We start from the raw sequence: 18,537 nt of genomic DNA on the forward strand, positions 1-18,537 counted from the left end.
ACAGACAGAAATCATGAAACACACAACAAACAAATAAACAAAAAGACAAACAAGTAAACAGACAGACAAATTGACAAACCAGTAAATAGACAAACAAACATACATACAAACAAGAGACATGTATACACGTACAGCTACTGTACCCAGACAGACAGACAGTATGCTATCACTCATTATCCTTACCCATGTTTCTCTTCCTACGGTTTGATTGTGAAAGATAAGATGGGTTGGTGTCACGTAAAGACTGCCTTTGTGTGTTTTATTGTGTGAGAACTTGCTCTGCAAGTGAACGTCATCAATCTAGAAAAAACGACGATTTCTACGCTTATTCAACACAATACTATTAGATAAACGATTTTATACCTTGGGTGTACTAATGTGCTCCATCTGCAGGCGACAACATGCTCTGCAAAAACTAACTTTTAACTTCTAACGCGCGCTAGCATTTCTTATCCTTGAAATTCCAGCACAGGCATAGTGTTGTAAATATTTTAATTAATTAATTAATTGATTGATACGCCATTTTTATGTGTGATAACGCAATATAGGACTCGCTAACCTTATACTGCCCTAAATTGCACGTGTTTTCCGTGTGTGTCTGTCTTCCTTTCAATCATTTTCCTTGATTTGATGCAGGGAACAAAATATACAATTCCAGTAATACGTATATCATGTTAGACAGAATCTCGTTAAACTATTGTTTACAGATATTATTGTTCAATTCGATTGATAGCACATTGCTATACTTTACAGCGCGTTTACAAATAAATTTAAAAATAATGACACAAAGATATGTCCCTAAATCAAAGTCACGTGACACATAATTACCTTAATTATTTGTTTGGATAAATAAGTTCTACTACAGCAGACCCAAATATATCACATGCCTCCTTCCTCAAGCCCATCTCCAAAAGTGTTTTAACAATCAAGTGACAAGTAGCTCTTGTGCCCATTGCCTCTCTCCATTCTTCTAGCATGGCTTTAGCACACAAGAATGGCTTTCTGTATGTAGCAGTGATGACGTCCGTTCTCTTTGTAGAAAACATATCTGCTGACAGAAGAGACCCAAATTCCTCCCAGCTGTGAGATACTTTATGAGCAACTTTCACTAACAGCTGAGAACTCAACTCGTCATCAAGATTAGACATTTGTGACTGTTGACAAACTCCAGATGTTAGAGTTGACACACTTGAATCAGCAGATTCACTTTCTGAAAATAGAACAAGAGATGTTTCAATTACACCATTTCAGACATTATATGATTCATAGCTACAGCAGACAATCCTCATATTCACTACATGCTACTACTCAACTGTCAATGTAGACAGTAAAACACAAAACAGAAAGACAACTAAACTCACTCGTTGTTTGCTCATCTTGTTGTTGTCTATCACTTCCAGTTTCAATATCTATAAGGTAACATCAATTATATACTAACCATCAACATCACAAATAATCATATTTACCTAAACTTTCCCTTGAGTCACTAAACCAGATATCCAAAGTGGGAAATTGCTCTCGTGACACACGATCATTCTTCTGGTTTATCAAACTCTGTTGAGATGGATATTTATCAATGCACACCAAACAATCATCATCTATTGATTGGGTATCTTCAGCTTCACTTGAAGGAACACAAACACAAATAGTGAACTTAAAGCCATCCAATCCTCGTTTCTTGGACTCATTCAGCTGATGAATGAGAAACTGACGAATGATGCTACATTGACGTTTCAGCTCATCACGAGAAAACACTTGACGTGGAGAATATACTGTAGCAATAATGTAATGCAGTTCATGGTAAACCAGTTCCAGATCAAGCTCAAGATCATCATCCACATGAAAGACAGCATGACCTCTTTTTAGTTTGGGATGAGGATGGGCATATTCAGTGGCACAACGAGACACCAAGCGAAAGTAGATCGGCTCGGGAGTTGTGTCAAACCCATCAGGACGAAATATGAGAGAAGGAGGAAATCGAGTGGAGCCGGCCAGCTGTTGCCATGCCAACTTGTTATCATATCTCTGTTCCAGCAAGCAAGGAACAAAGAATGAGTGTCCAACCTTCATAACAGCCTTCAGCATCTCCGATGATGTGATCATAGGACAGATGACGTCAAATAGATGCAGCAAGTACAAGATGGGCTCAAACTGACTTTCCTTGACACCTTTCTTCAGCAGCAGATAATGAGCCAATGACCATGACATCATTCCTTCTTCCTTCAATTTCTTCAGATCTTCCCAAAGTTCTGGTGGAATGTTACTCCTATGGAGAACAGTAACAAAAACATTGAGAACATCAAACAGCCACTGCCGATCAGTGAAGACCTTCTCCTTTAACTCACTCACATCAGAATAAAATGCAATTGTGCTCAAACTTGATAAATACTGCAGTGCCGATTGACATTCTCTTTGTGTCATAATGTCACAGAATTTTTGAGCCAACTCACACACTTCTTCGATGTCAAGTATTTTGCCTTCGTTGTCATCCAGTTGAGACACTCTGCTCAACAATTTATCGAGAACTGCCCACGGCAATGGAATAGCATCTCGTTGACTCCACAGTGACCGCACCATTGCTACAAATATCTCCTTCACTTTCTTTAGCACTGGATCCGGACTGCGAGTGCCTGATCGTGTGTTGTCAACACGAAAAGTCAGTTTGTTTGGGTTTTCTCCTGCCAACATCATGTGGCCACCAAACTTGTTCTTCTGTACAATGTCTTGCAATATGGTTTCCTGTTGATCTAGAAATGTTCTATCCATGTCCTTTGTCTTGTCTTCTCGTGTGGACATTGCGAATGTAACTGGTGCTTGCTTGACATAATTCTGACCAAGAAAAGGACCACAACCCACTACTGGATGTGCCATCTTGATGGCATTCATGTGGTAAGCCAACAGCTCACGTCTCGTCGTAGGGCCAAAACGTGGCATGACCAACTGCTCACTTCCTTGTTCTGGTCGGAACAAACATTGAGGTATGGGATCGGCAAGACTCTTTGTTCCATCCATCACTATCATGTAAGTGGTTGCACTGTGCTGACTGTTGTCTGCCATCAATGCTGCGTGTGTCATCAGAAACTGCTCTTGACCGCCGCGATCACACACTGTAATCAACATCATCTTTTCACTTTTTTCTAATGCAGCTTTGTCACAACGCAGTTCCTCTGCTAACTTTACTTGCTCCTCGGTTAATTCTTTAGAAAACAACAAATCACGTAGCGGCTTCCTCAACTCTGTCGAGTTGCCTTCTTTACTAGTTGCTTGTCTGGCTGTTGGTAAAGCTACAGTGTTGGTACTACCTGCTGGCTGCTGTTCTGCTTCTTGGATGATCTGTCCAACAGCTTCCTCTTCATTGTCATCTTGTGTCACTTGCCTTGTTTCCTCTGTTGCCTCAATTTGTTGCTGGCTTTCAACAGATGCAAGAAAGCCTCTGACAAGAACTTGATCAATGATCTCTTCTTTGTCTCTTGGTTTCAGTTCCTTCCAGTTCGTGTTTGGACCGCCTCCCATTCTCATCACTTTCACGTTTGCTCCTACTGTACTTTCCCTCTTCTCTATAAATGGCAGATTTAAAAAAGCATCTCCTAATGTCGTCTTGCCTGCATCTTCTTCACCAAGCATGTCAATGTTCCCTCGCATTATTGGCAACTTCCCCTTTTTCACAGCAACTTCATAATCAGCCTTAACAATTGGACCGAGACGATCAATAGCACCTGCAGAGACAGAATGATGAAGATATTGACCTACAATAATGACTGCATAGCAGCTACAACGTCACCAAACAACAAACACAAAATGTATGTCAATTAGAGACAAACTTGTATGACATTACTGAATTCAATGTACACAAATCTTTGCTACAATGAGATTGTAAACTAACACTACTAAAGTATACAGAAAAATTTGGGCCGTGAAAACAGCTTGCATATAGTAACTTTGTTCCAGTGGTCTGGCAGCTTCATAACACTGTTTGCATGGTGAGTCACCTGCTGGACTCTTGCAGTCATGTGTAAAAATTCTTCAAACAAGTCACAGTCAGGAGACCTTCAATCTGGGAATAGGTTGTGTGAGGTATGGGCATGACTACAGAAGGGTGGAGACAACATCTGCTGTGTAACTATCTATACCAGTGTGACAACTGGCATTGTTGTGTGGAATGATTCAGCATGCATGATTTCACGACGTCTCGTTATTTAAGTAGTGCTGCACACAGCTTTTCGCGTAAAGAACATGCTGTAATGTTCTTTGTTGCCCAAAGTATCCAATCAAAGTTTGTGGCAGACAAGAACACCTTCACGGTCCTATGCAATGATTGTCAGTGTCATCACATTCGTTTAGCTCCCCTCCTGTACCAGTTTCTTAATATCGTGACCAAGAATGACGTCATTTGGCTGACTACCTCTTCAGCACTGGCACATAACATCGCAACCAGGTCTCACTGATGTCAAGGTTTCTTGTTGTTGTCAATAATACAAACAGCTTATCAACAAGTGTCTCAAACTTTGAAATGACCCTCATAAATAATGTCTATTGTATGACGTCATTGGTTCATTTACATAGTAAACGTAGGTTAACATCAGGAGTAGAAGATTACAGAGGTTAGCCAAACCTTTGTAATGTCAATAGCTAGCGATTAAACTATGTATTAATACAAATGACTGTGAGAACGTTGAATTGTTCGGTTAGCATTGTCTAGCTGGTAGCTTTCTTCATATGAGTAAGCGCACTAGTCGTTCAACCCGACGAGCATCATCCCTCACTCTTCCTCAAGAAATTGCTTTGCTTTCAAACGTGTCAATTCGATTGCTCCTAGAGCAATATCACCTTGTCTCGAATGGCTCCAGACCGGAACGAATCAAGCGACTGTCCACTGCTCTCTTTCCTACTGACACAGCGACTACAACAACTACAGAGCCAACAGCAGCTTTATCCACGCGGTGACGACGGAAACACGCCTACCATGGCCACGCAAATCGACAGCACATCACTAGAGACTGTGATCCAGTCAGCAGTACAAGCATCAGTAGCTGCCATGTCTGAAGCTATTCGTCCCATGCTAACCCGTTCAAGATCCAGGTCAGGCTCTTCCCGCCTCACCACAAGGAAGGGCCATACCCGGACACGGAGTCGCAATTGTGGGAACTGGAACAACGACCGCAGCCGAAGCTCTCGCTCATCATCAAGGTCTTGATCACAACGCAAATGACAGTTTAGATCGCCCAGTCGCCGTTCCTACACAAGATCAAAATCACGTCGTTCCAGCCCTCGCACATCTCTCGGCCACACATGGACGCATGGACGGCAGCCGGATCTAGCAATCAACCGGCATCCTGGATGCTATCTAGGAGGACAAAGAGGAAGATACTAGCAGGTGAATATGTTGACTTTGACACTATACTTACTAAAGTAACAACTAACATAGTGAGGTCCCCATGGACATGAAAGCCTCGGTATCCGGTGAAAAGCGCAGGCATGTCTGCAACATCGGCTCATGGCTTCCAGCTTGGTCTGCATATACAGCTACAGTCTTACTAAAGTAGGAAAAGCAATAGCTGGCAGTGTGGGAATTGCAGCAAACGCTTATGTAGATATAGGAGCCTAGGAGGGGCATCACGGAAAGTATACAGATTACATTACACATCAAAATGGAAGCGAGTTCATCTGTAAACATATTCCTGATGTCATAATGGCACAAAGTGCAGTAATGAATCATTCATTCTCTATGTCATATGTAACATCCATAAATTCCATGTACGCGTACATTTAGCTATATAGTACATTCAATCTTTTCAGTATCTCAATTTTGGTGTTTTCTTGCCCATTTGCTATAATGTCTTCAACTGTTATTGCAAAACCGTAGCTATTCCTACAGATAGCTCAGATACAATTCAAGGAAGGAGCTCTAGAAAAAGGATCGATGCCTATAGAAGTTCTCACAAACGGATGATCTGTAACGTCCATGCCTTCTTTGAGCAAGAGAAGCGTGGTGGGCCAATCATGCTGGAAAGTGTAACAAAAAGAACGGCAATGGCGATGCAGGTATCTGAACGCACTGTATTCAGAGTTCATCGCCAAGTAAACATTGAAGGAGATGTGCATAGTCCCGCAAAGAAAGGCAAGAAGTCTGGTTCAGGTCCTGCCCAGCAGGAGACTGGCAACTTTCAAGAAGGAGTCATTCGTCGTAGAATTCACCGGTTCTACACAGACAGAGAACTCCCAACGATGGATACACTGCTTTAGCTCTACAACAAGACATAGATTATTCATACAGCAAACAAACACTTCTCAAAACAGTTAAGAAAATGGGCTTCAAATATACAACACGCAACAAGAAAACAGCGTTGTAAAAACAACACAGAACTATTGCTGCTCGTCATCACTATCTCAGACAAATAAAGAAGTACAGAGACGAGGGAAGACTGATAGCGTATCTAGACGAGACATGGCTCAACGTGCACCATACCTTGGAACGATGCTGGCCTGACTACGACGGCAAAGGAGGTTTGAGAGTCCCATCAGGAAAGGGTGGAAGACTCATTATTCTCCATGCAGGGTGGAAAGAGGGTTGGATTTCTAATGCTGACCTCGTTTTCAGAGGAAAGAAAGGCACCGGTGACTACCATCAGGAAATGACCACGGCCCACTTTATGGAGTGATTCAGAGAGAGGTTGATTCCAACTTCCAGCAACTTCTGTTACTGTTCTTGACAATGCCAAGTATCATAATAGCGTTGCTGAGAAAATCCCGACAAAAAGCAGCACAAAAAAGGACATGATCCAGTATCTGGACTCGCATGAAATCCCATACGACAAGAAACTGTTAAAAGCAGAGATGTTCATGCTAATAAAAAGCAAGAAACCCGGCTTCGCAGTACCTGACTGATGTCTTCGCTAATCAGCACAGTCATGACGTTCTGAGATTGCCTGTCGGTCATTGTGAGTTGAACCCGATCGAGCTGGTCTGGGCACAAGTCAAGGGCTATGTGGCATCTCATAACAAGGATTTCACTACGGCGGGAATTGAGCAGCTTGCGAGAGAAGGCATTACGCAGGTTACAGCTGAGAAATGGGCCAACTGTGTCAAGCACATCATTCAAAAAGTAGAAAAGCATTATCGAGAGATCGACGGGATAGTTGAAGAAGCGGTCAACTGTGTTCTCATTGAAGTAAGGCGTGAAGAAGAAGAGACTTCGGAAAGCGAAGAAGCCTTTGTTTCTGAAACAGATGACCCCTGTAGTGATTAGAATGCCACAATTGACCTGGCGGCGCGTGTGAAGTCACAGGTGGTCGTTCTAATTGGTCATGAGGGCGCAATCACATCGCGTGCTATACAAGAAGTAGCCAATTCTGTAGTTGTACGATACTGATCAGAAACAAGCTCTATATATTTGTCTTCTCATCATCACTAACTTCCTAATGATGTTAGAATTTATCTGTTTGCGATATATAGTTAGCGAGATTCAAGATTATTCCCACGCTGCCAGCTACTACTTTTCCTAATTTAGCGGATCCGGCGCAAAGTTACAAACTTATCGGCTACCAGTCTATAGTCACTCAAGCTAGCTCGGAATACCAAACCTCAGCATGGCTGAAATACGATAGAGCCTTTCGTTATTTTGCCAGCAGGACCACAGGCATAACATGGGACACAATCGACCATCATGTGTGGGCTCAGTGCTTCACAGGTCGTGCAGCAACCTCAATCACCTGCTATACATGTAGCCAACCAGGTCACGTGGCAACAGACTGTGCACACACTGACCAGTCCTTTTGTCGCCCCAGGCAAGCAACCACATCTTCCGGTAACATCTTCAATCCCTCTTCGAGCAAACCCAAAATCTGCCGTCTCTTCAATGCCGGTAGATGCAAGAACCAAGCCTCACCTAGCCTGTGCAAATACTGACATGAATGTTTCATCTGCCACGACGATCACCGAGGCCACGTGTTCCTGCAAGGGCACCAACAAACAAGCATAAACCAGACACTCCACTTCAGCCCGAGGATTTGCAATGTCACTACACAATCACCCTGATCGTACGTTTGTTGAATCACTGCTTTGGTCACTACATCATAGTTTCAATCTTGGCTACACTGGTGCACGTTACTTTCGTTTATCTTCCAACCTAAAGTCCACACTCGAGCACAAGGTTATTGTTCAGCAAGGCAGGGCTCAAAAATAGGTCGTCAAGTTGTCATTTGACGTTAAATTTTACAACACTATAGCAGACCAAGGCTAGTTTGTAATGGCTTTCTCAGTATGCAGGTGGATAGCTGTACTGTATTGAAACATGTGCCACTTCGCGTTTGACGCTTGTATTGGGACATTTGTCGTACAATGACATGTACGCGTAGTAAATTATCACGCCAACAGCATACGTTGACAAACTGCTCATATCCCGGATAATGAAACGGGGAGTGCGAGAACCATTTCAGGATTCCGACAGAGTACAGGCATGAAGTTTATGACCAGAGAGCACGTGAGGAAGCAGAGGCAATGGTAAATCCTGTAGATCAAAATAGGGTAGATACTGTATGATTTAGTAGCAAGAAAATGGACAACTATCGCAATGTGATATGTAGAAGTCTCATTGAAACCCCGCCTTGCTTTGACAAAGAGAGGTGGTATGCGTTTAATCACTAATTCAATTAGCTATCACTATTGCAAAGATGTCTTAGCTCTGTTTAGTGTAACACGTCGTATCCATTGGCTCAGCGGTAATGTGTGGATACGCTTGGTTGCATGCCACTGTGAAGTATGGAATACTGTGCTGTATGTTTTACTAGACTCGTACCCAGCCCTCTCCTCGCACGCGCTCCAAAATGATGGTATACCACTAAACACCATAACTGATATCAACATGACATCATAGACTAACAGTTCTGACCACCTAAAATTTTTGGAAACTCTTCAAATATCGACAACTAGTTGGACTAATTTTTTGAGCCCTTGGATTTAGAAAGCGAACGCAGTGACATGGCTGGCGCTTACAACAAACTCCCTCTGCCAACTCTCCACTGCTCTGGAATAGGTGTTGTTCCAAAGAAAAACGGTAGCTGGAGACTGGTTATGCACCTGTCCTGGCAGACTTAGTATTAGCAATGGCATTGACCCGGAGAAGTACCGCTTGCGGTACAAGAAAATTGATGATGCCATTGCGTCCGTGAAACACACCGGTCACAGTTGCTGCATGGCAAAGATGGACTTGAAACATGCCTTTCGTTTGTGCTTAGTCCGCCAAGAGGATTGGGACCTACTGGGAGTGTATTGGGACAGCCAATACTACGTCGACAAGTGCTTGCCCTTCGGTCTACACTCCTCGACGAGTGCCACATTAATCGTGTTCTACATTATCTCGATGATTTCTTCTTTGACGTACCTGACAACTCCACTTGCCGTGCATCCATGACACGGGTAAAGGACAAAGCCCATCAGCTGGGCGTACTGTACTGATGGAGCGGAGCAAAGAAACAGGCCCGACTACAACCATAACTTTCCTAGGCATTGAACTTGACTCCGAGGTGTTGGTTGCTAGGTTACCTTCTGAAAACTGAGGAATCTGATGGACAAAAAATTCCCCAATGGCTGTCACGCCGTAAGGCAACCAAGTGCGACGTACAATCCATAATCGGTAAGCTTAGTTTCGCATGCAAGGTCATTCCGACAGTCCAAAGTTTCTATGTCGACTCATCGACTTGACAACCTCCGTCCGATTGAGTCATCACCATGCCTACATTAACAGCGAAAACTAGGAAGGATTTCCATTGGTGGTATTGCTTTCTCCCGTCTTGGAATGGAGTGACAATGATGCCGGATGTCCATCTCTCTGCCGCCGCAGACATGGAACTCTACATAGATGCACCTGGTTCACACAGTTTTGGTGCATACTACAGTGGAGCTTGGTTCCACGGTGACTGGCAGTTGAATTAGACGTTAGAATCGAGGAAGTCAATAGCATGGGAAGAATTGTTTGCCGTCGTCGTAGCCTGTTTGACGCAGGACAAGCATTGGTCTGGCAAGCGGATTTTATTCCACTGTAACAATCAGAGCGTAGTCGACTTATGGCAACACGGCTCATCCTGCTGCCCCAATCTCATGGCACACACACACACACACACACACACACACACACACACACACACACACACACACACACACACACACACAAACACATAAACAGTAAGGCACGAGTGTCCTACCTCCACTCTTCGTCTCCTGAAAAACTATTCGTTGTTCTTCCAATATCTTGCTGCTACTATAATACTTCAGAGCAGTGTTGTTGGCCTTCCTTGCCTCGCGATAGTGACCAAGCTCAAACAATGCCTGAGCATACCTGTGCTGACCCTGCACCAAACATAACCACAAATAAATGCCTCTGTATTTAATTTAATCGTCAACACTAAGAAATGACAACGTTCTTGCCTCCCTTATCCCCTGACACATGCTCACTCGTCAAGTAAGAAATCGTTTCTTGAACAAAATAAATAAATAAATAAATAAATAGATAAATAAATAAATATGTAAATAAATAAATATGTAAATAAATAAACATGTAAGTAAATAAATATGTAAATAAATAAATAAATATGTAAATAAATAAATATGTAAATAAATAAATATGTAAATAAATAAACATGTAAATAAATAAATATGTAAATAAATAAATATGTAAATAAATAAATAAATATGTAAATAAATAAACATGTATATAAATAAATATGTAAATAAATAAATAAATAAATAAATAAATAAATATGTAAATAAATAAACATGTATATAAATAAATATGTAAATAAATATGTAAATAAATAAGTAATTAAATAAATATGTAAATAAATATGTAAATAAATAAGTAATTAAATAAATATGTAAATAAATAAATATGTAAATAAATAAATAAATAAACATGTATATAAATAAATATGTAAATAAATATGTAAATAAATAAATATGTAATTAAATAAATATGTAATTAAATAAATAAATAAATATGTAAATAAATAAATATGTAATTAAATAAATATGTAAATAAATAAATATGTAAATAAATAAATATGTAAATAAATAAATAAATAAATATGTAAATAAATAAATATGTAAATAAATAAATATGTAAATAAATAAAAATGTAAATAAATAAATATGTAAATAAATAAATATGTAATTAAATAAATATGTAAATAAATAAATATGTAAATAAATAAATATGTAAATAAATAAATATGTAAATAAATAAATAAATAAATATGTAAATAAATAAATACGTAAATAAATAAATATGTAAATAAATAAATATGTAAATAAATAAAAATTAAAAATAGAATAAATAAATCTACTATTTATTTATATTTATTATTTACTTATTTATTTATATTTATAAATAATAAACACACAGACAAAACAGACAGACAAACAAACAGACAGACAAACAGACAGACAGACAGACAGTACCAACATCATCCTGGCTTATGGAGACAGACGACATCACTATGATGTGAATACAACTATCTATACTGCTTAGTACTAACAAGATCGATGCCAATCGTCCTGACATCTCTTTCAGAAATAGGTAGACAAACAGTTGTCTTCTTATTGATATCAGCTGTCTGCTGATGGCAACATCGCCAAAAAAATGGCTGAAAAGTTGACAAAATACAGTGAATTGCAGGAAGGTAAACACATGTGGCAGTGTAAAACACTGGTTGTTCCAGTGTGTGGGGAGCGTTGAGCACAATGTACGCAGGTATTGCATGGTGGCTGCATCACAACCTGTAGCTCTTACAGAAAGCAGTGCTTCTTGGATCCAGTCGGATCCTACGTAAAGTCGTGTCTTCTGTCTAGACAGCCATGATGGTCTAAGCACCTCTGAGGCAGGGTTTGCCTCCTGTGCTTACAAGAGACCTTACGAACCAGGCTGATCTGGTTGAGTACAACAATAAATAAATAAATAAATAAATAAATAAATAAGTAAATAAATAAATTAATTAATTAATATACAAAATGTGTAAATAAAATGTTCTATAATTAATAAAATAAATTTGCACTAAAATCGCCATACAACAGTGAACTCTATGACAATGACACTACACCAATTCAATAAGCAATCCTTATACAACACAAAATTCAATTCAATTAACAATATTAATAAATAACTACACATCAATAACTAGCAATCAAAACAATATCCTATTGCACTGCACCTTATCCCATTCCGGTTTCACCACAATGCAACGTTTGCCATCCGCCTGAGCTGACCTAAAATCGAGAATATCCGTCATACGTCACGTCTGCAATCAATATCTTGAGTACACAAGTTGACTGACTTGTATTCTCCCATCTTCAAGTAGCAGAGAGCTCTGTTTCCATACAACACAGGATTGAAAGGGCTATAACATCCAAACTCAACTGTAAACATTAACATCAATGTTATCCTCCTTCCGTGTCACATACTCCTTGCCTACAGCAAGTGTGTAATGATGAACAGCAAGTCTGTAATCTCCATCTGTAAATTTCTTATTTCCATCTTCCTTCATCAGCTGACTGCTCTGCAATAACAACCAAGAGACTTCAGTAATCATCGCATTCATCACAAAATCTCATAAGTAATGTCAAGCAGACTGTAAGTGCTCCACATTGTAATGACTTTCAGCCCTCCATTAGACTGCTATGTGTTAATAAATGGTTTCTCAGTATTATCATTATTTTATGAGGTAGTCATACTTATGGGCAATTATCACTATGATTAAGTACCTCTGAATCTCTTTCGCATGAAGCCTTGAACTCTCGGGGAATGTCTTTACGTTGTTTGAACAACATCTTGACGAGATAACATACTACAACATGTGATAAACAATCTCAAACAACAAACACACCCACACATAGTCACACACACACACACACACACACACACACACACACACAGACACACACACACACACACACACACACACACACACACACACACAGACACACACACATGTGCACACGCGCACACACACACACATACACACACGTGCAAACACACACGTGCGTGCACACACACACACACACACACACACACACACACACACACACACACACATGTGCACACACACACACACACACACACACACACACGTGCACACACACACACACACACACACGTGCACACACACACACACACACACACACACACACACACACACACACACACACACACACAATGATCAAGCAGACCATCCATCGACCAAAACTAATAGTCGAACTGGTAAAACCATCAATAATAACTAATTAACAAAACCCACGACAACAGAAAGGCAATACAAGAATAACAAGCAGACTGACAACAAACACAAAGTATACATTCAGATGCATCAGAACGTCTCGTCAACTTACTCATTTTGGCACTCATCAGTGTTACAGTTCTATAGTATATTATTGCCCGCTGCTCACTCCCTTTTCGTCTCGATCTCAAATCTGCCACACTACAACACATCAACATCATCACCATTTGACAATACGACACGAGGCAAAGCCAATCATGCAACCATTTAACAAGAATGTCGTGTTGAAGAGAAGCCTGTATAGCAGTATGGTGATTTGTCATCTAGAAAGATACTCGATTGTCAGCCACACATGCACCAACCACAAAGTCAATCGTCATACCAACCTTTCCAACCATTGCCATTGAAGTCAGTATTTTCTCAAAGGTCGCAATGTCACCCTAATGGCATAGAGCAACAGTCAAACTTTCATGCCAACAACAACAACCCTCGGCACTACATTGTACAAGCACCACTCAATTTGTGCGTCATCATTGCTTCCATAGCGACAATCATAAAATGAGATTCCATGATGCAAAGTCACAATCAAGAACTCAATCAATGCCAATGCTCGCGCAATGCACACGCGTGTGTGTGTGCTTATGTGAGTGTGTGTGTGTGTGTGTGTGTGTGTGTGTGTGTGTGTGTGTGTGTGTGTGTGTGTGTGTGTGTGTGTGTGTGTGTGTGTGTGTAGCAAAAAAGAAAGAAAAAGAAGTGTGTGTGTATGTTACTGTGTGCGTGTGTGCATGTGTAATCGTTGTTTCCACTGATTCATGTGGATTTTGCACTCCCTCAATGTATCCTACTGAGTGACACTCTTATGCATACAAACTACGTGTATGACAGCCATTCACTTGAGACGAAAGCAGCACAAAACTCACACATCACATATACACGAGTGTCATTCAATGTGAACGTTAACAAAGTGGTATAGATCAACAACACGTTACCATTTCCACTTTCTTCTTGAACCAGTCAAACGAATACTCAAGATCGTCCAAACTCTCTAACATCCTTGGTGTAAGCTCCTTCTCAATTATCACGTTACTAGCAAAGACACAAAACAAATAAACTAACAAATCATTACTACAAATAATCACACATTGAAATATGCAGTCCGTCCCACTCAATCAATTAAGCAATGTTTGCATTGGCCTGTCCATCTAGCCACAAAGCAGAACATTTGATCCTACTGACCAATCTTCATAGGCCACACAGCACAGTGGAATGAGGTTGTAATGTTTTCAGAGATTGTCTGTTTTGTCTGTCTGTCTATCCTTCTGTCTGTCTGTCTGTCTGTCCGTCTGTTAGTGTGTCTGTCTGTCTGTCTGTCTGTCTGTTTCTCTATTCAAGGCCATAGCCGACAGTTTGGAAGTGGTCCGGTTGAAAATTAGCAAGCATGTACAGACGATCATGCGCAGACAGACACAACAGATAATTTTTCTCGTGTTACGTACTACTACAGTAGTGACAGAATGCAACGTCTTGAGCGTCGTCGACGTCACGTAATGAAAGGCAGCCAGGTATAAACCATTGGGTCTGTGCAAAGTATACGATGCAGCACAGGGTTTATTCCTAGACTCCCAGAGGGTCTCGTAGGAAACAAAAGTTCATAAGGTAATGAGGGATTAGAGGGAGGTGACAGCCAGAAGCAACACCATCTGGTTCCACAAGCTATATGCGTTCTGATCTGTGGAGCTGCAGTCAGTTGATATGAAGCTGTCTTAGAGTGATTAAATAAAAATTTATTTAATCAGCTACAACCTATTCCGGAAGTTGTCGGGAATAGTCCGTTGGTGAACGTACAAATATTAAAAAGTGGTCCAGTTGAGACCAGACAAACCGGACCGGCGGCTACGTCCCTGTTATTGAATACATCATCAAAGCTGTCCAACATCACTAACACTAAAACGTAGCTCAACTTAAAATTACAAGTCTATGGGACCCAACTAGTGACCCCATACAACAACTAACCACCTAATAGCTGTCTGTCTGTCTGTTTGTCTGTCAATCATATTTATCTGTCTGTCTGTCTGTCTGTCTGTCAAATTTTCATATATTTTTATACATCAAAGCTAATACAGGTGAAACTAAAGTAACAGCTAATGAACAACAAGTGTCACAACTACAATTACAATTACACAAATAACAATTAGCATTAAAAAGCTCCCCTACGGAGCCTACAAACCAAAATTTAGTTTACTGAATTGAAAGTTGAACAACATCTGTCTGTCTGTCTGTCAAATTTTCATATATTTTTATACATCAAAGCTAATACAGGTGAAACTAGAGTAACAGCTAATGAACAACAAGTGTAACAACTACTTACAAGTAGCATTAAGAAGCTCCCCTACTGAGCCTACAAACCAAAATTTAGTTTACTGAATTGAAAGATCTGTCTGTCTGTCTGTCTGTCTGTCAATCACATTTATCTGTCTGTCTGTCTGTCTGACCGTCAATCACGTTTATCTGCCAGTCTGTCTGCCTGTCAGTTGGTTGGTCAGTCGCTCTATTCATCTACCTATCCCCCCAATCATTTACTAGTCTGTCTGCTCATCTCTCTGTCTGGTGCCTTCTTACCCCATGGCTGGTAGCACATCAACTTGCCTTGCAAACTTTTCCCACTATATACAAACAATCACAACCTGTTCACACTCAATTAAGATACACCAGCACACCAGACCTTCTCTGCATACTTGATCTGACCAAACAGGAGTGGTGACAGAAGATGCACTTTAGCGACATGCAACAAATAATCGCGTTGACTTCGTTTCAGACGATAATACCTTTGAGCAACTTCATCTAAGTACACAAAAACCTGCATCACTCTGATCTATTAACAACAAGATTAAAGTCTGTCCGTCTGTCTGTCCGTCCGTCTGTCTGTCTGTCCATCTGATGGGCTGTCTGTTTGTTTGTCCAGCTTCCTTTATATCATAACAAATAATTCATACAATTATCCAGCTTCCTGCCACCGTCATCTTCCTATCAACACATCCACAATTTAGTAATAATCACTTTCTCAACTAAGCACAACAAGAAACACAAACCTCTTCCACAGCAAAGCCATTAAAATCGATGGCAATCTTTAGTGGTATGCCACTTTTTCTCGGTACCTCGATGACCCCTTATTGTAAAAACAAAAGAATATACAGCAGCAATACAGTATATCTCAACCTGTATGCACACATGGGCACACACACACACGCGCGCGCGCACGCACACACACACACACACACACACACACACACATGCACACACAACTACAATTTTCTCGCAATCCTTCCTTGTTCCAGTTCTTCTCACACACCAGTCATTCTGTATTTCCCAACTTTCTAGGCTTAGAGCGCCCAGCTTATCCCAAACTCAAAACACACAAAACCCTTGGCTTCTGATAAGTTCATAAAAATACGAATAAAGTTTGTCATCATCATAAGCAACACAGAATGCAATGTATCCAAACCAAAAACATCACTAACAACGTAACTGCCATGTAAACATTTTACAGATGATGACCCATTGGGTCAAGCTCACGCCCCTAAGTCACGTGACGTACTCACTTTTTCCTTCCGCGAAACCTTCGGCGACTTTGCGACGCAGTATGTCCATATCAAAATCCCCCATGTTGTTTGTTGTTTATCCTACGATGGACGAGTTGGCGATAGACAGAAGCTTGAAAAAGCGCAGGAAACGCCCAACAAAGAGGAAATGATAGGAGAGCCGGTCGCAGAGCGGACGACTACTAGATAGAACGTCCCTCGTTGTCGCTAATCGAAACGGAGCTCAAAATCGCAGGTAGACACACAAAACATCAATCAGACACCATCATCGCAACACATGAGTAACAAACATGCGCAGTAGAAGTTGCCTCGAAGTCCTTCCACTCGCGCCTTGATACTTCACGTGCTTCTTGAAATAAATTACTGACTAATTCTATATTTGCAATACAGTTGTAAAAATAATTTTTACTGATCAAAAAAATGTTATTTAATTGGCCACATTTTGTAGTTTACATTATAGAATTACCTTGCTGTGTTGTGGCTCTTTGCATGATCACAACTAAGAAAAAATCTAGAAACATTGCTCTCTATGTATTTGTAAGTATCTGATTTTTTACATATTGTTTTTAGGGCACTGCATTCAATGTCTCTCATTAGCCTTTAGCAACACAATAGGCTGATTCACTATTCTCTAGACTCTAGTATGCATGCATCTACTAAAAATATCTTTGTTGCTACATGTCTAAAGCATCTAAAATATATTTAATATTTTTGTTGCCGAGCGTAGTTAATATAATAAAATCAATAAACTAATTATTAAATATTATATAATTTTATATAGGTGCAAGTGTAAGTACTACTAGTAATTGAAGCTGTGTTTACACCGTCGCTTCCACATAGTCTCGCGTAGCCAGACCCCTTTCCACCGCGTCCTCCCCAGCAAAATGGGCGAGACTAGCTTCTACTGCTATGAGGCTTCAAAGTCCTGAACACCATGTACGCTAGGAGAAGTAATTGTCGCGAAGAATTATGAGTATACACGCTATTTTCTTTCTAGACGTGCTACCTTTAAATTGTATCTAAACTCCTACATAGCGACTGTCGTTTCGCGTGCCGCAAAGTCCGTAGTCGTAAAATAGTCATCGTATACGGGACATAAAATCTCTACTGGTTACGTAATGTTAGATTCCCGTATAATTATCGTAAAACCAAGAAAGCGATCGATTTCGGGTCAGTAATTGTAGACAGGTGAGTTCTGTTGTTTATTTCCGACAAGTCCTAACAATCGCAAACATGAATTACACTGTTCTGGTAATAAAACTCTCAAGAAAGTTTCGCGCCTAGGATTGGCTGTTAGTACATTGTCTTTGGTTGCCACAAACGACATAAAGGAATTAATGTTTCGTGATTGGAGAAAACTGGAGACTCGCATCTGAGCGAAGAACTGAAAGAAATGGTCAATCGAAGTTAGAACTCATTCGCCACTAGAGTAATGAGGTTTGGTAGTTCTCTGCATGGATCTAGACGGTATTGGAAAAGTCAGGGTCAGAATTTGATGGCTATGGAAGAGGCGCTAGGCATGCCGTCCGTGTTTTTTACACTGAGTGCTGCTGACATGCAATGGCCAGAGCTACAAGATCTGATGGACTGATAAAACGATGACATGAAACCCATTGAGTCCTCCATAGGATAGTTGGACTTCAATTCTACAGTCGAATGATCTTCATTCACAGAAG

At 40.4% G+C, this 18,537-nt stretch overlaps 1 protein-coding gene across 2 annotated transcripts; it reads right to left on the minus strand.

Annotated features, from left to right (window-relative positions):
* Positions 1 to 652: 652 nt before the first annotated feature.
* On the minus strand, positions 653 to 17,126 carry LOC134176877 (uncharacterized). 2 transcript variants are annotated; one of them, XM_062643550.1, is made up of 17 exons: positions 16,862 to 17,126; positions 16,352 to 16,428; positions 16,256 to 16,286; positions 15,985 to 16,103; positions 15,882 to 15,925; positions 14,252 to 14,348; positions 13,649 to 13,702; positions 13,527 to 13,585; positions 13,375 to 13,463; positions 12,751 to 12,833; positions 12,451 to 12,545; positions 12,324 to 12,386; positions 12,201 to 12,255; positions 10,200 to 10,344; positions 1,467 to 3,716; positions 1,362 to 1,409; positions 653 to 1,210 (listed from the first exon to the last, which is right to left on the minus strand). In XM_062643550.1, the coding sequence occupies exons 1-17, from the start codon at positions 16,923 to 16,925 to the stop codon at positions 834 to 836; spliced, it is 3,750 nt and encodes a 1,249-aa protein (XP_062499534.1). In that variant the 5' UTR covers positions 16,926 to 17,126; the 3' UTR covers positions 653 to 833. The 2 variants fall into 2 exon arrangements, with proteins under 2 accessions (XP_062499534.1, XP_062499535.1); XM_062643551.1 differs by lacking the exons at positions 13,649 to 13,702; positions 14,252 to 14,348; positions 15,882 to 15,925; ... (2 more) ...; positions 16,352 to 16,428; positions 16,862 to 17,126 and having other exon boundaries at positions 12,751 to 12,816; positions 13,527 to 13,551.
* Positions 17,127 to 18,537: the final 1,411 nt, after the last annotated feature.

This window comes from Corticium candelabrum, chromosome 3 (genome assembly GCF_963422355.1).
Source record: "Corticium candelabrum chromosome 3, ooCorCand1.1, whole genome shotgun sequence".
NCBI lineage: Eukaryota > Metazoa > Porifera > Homoscleromorpha > Homosclerophorida > Plakinidae > Corticium > Corticium candelabrum.

Coding starts and splice junctions, on each gene's coding strand:
- LOC134176877 (XM_062643550.1), bottom strand. CDS start 16,925: ATGGGGGATTTTGATATGGACATACTGCGTCGCAAAGTCGCCGAAGGT. Junction 12,546..12,750: donor CATGCGAAAGAGATTCAGAG/GTACTTAATCAT, acceptor TTGTTATTGCAG/AGCAGTCAGCTGATGAAGGA. Junction 1,211..1,361: donor ACAAGATGAGCAAACAACGA/GTGAGTTTAGTT, acceptor TTCTATTTTCAG/AAAGTGAATCTGCTGATTCA.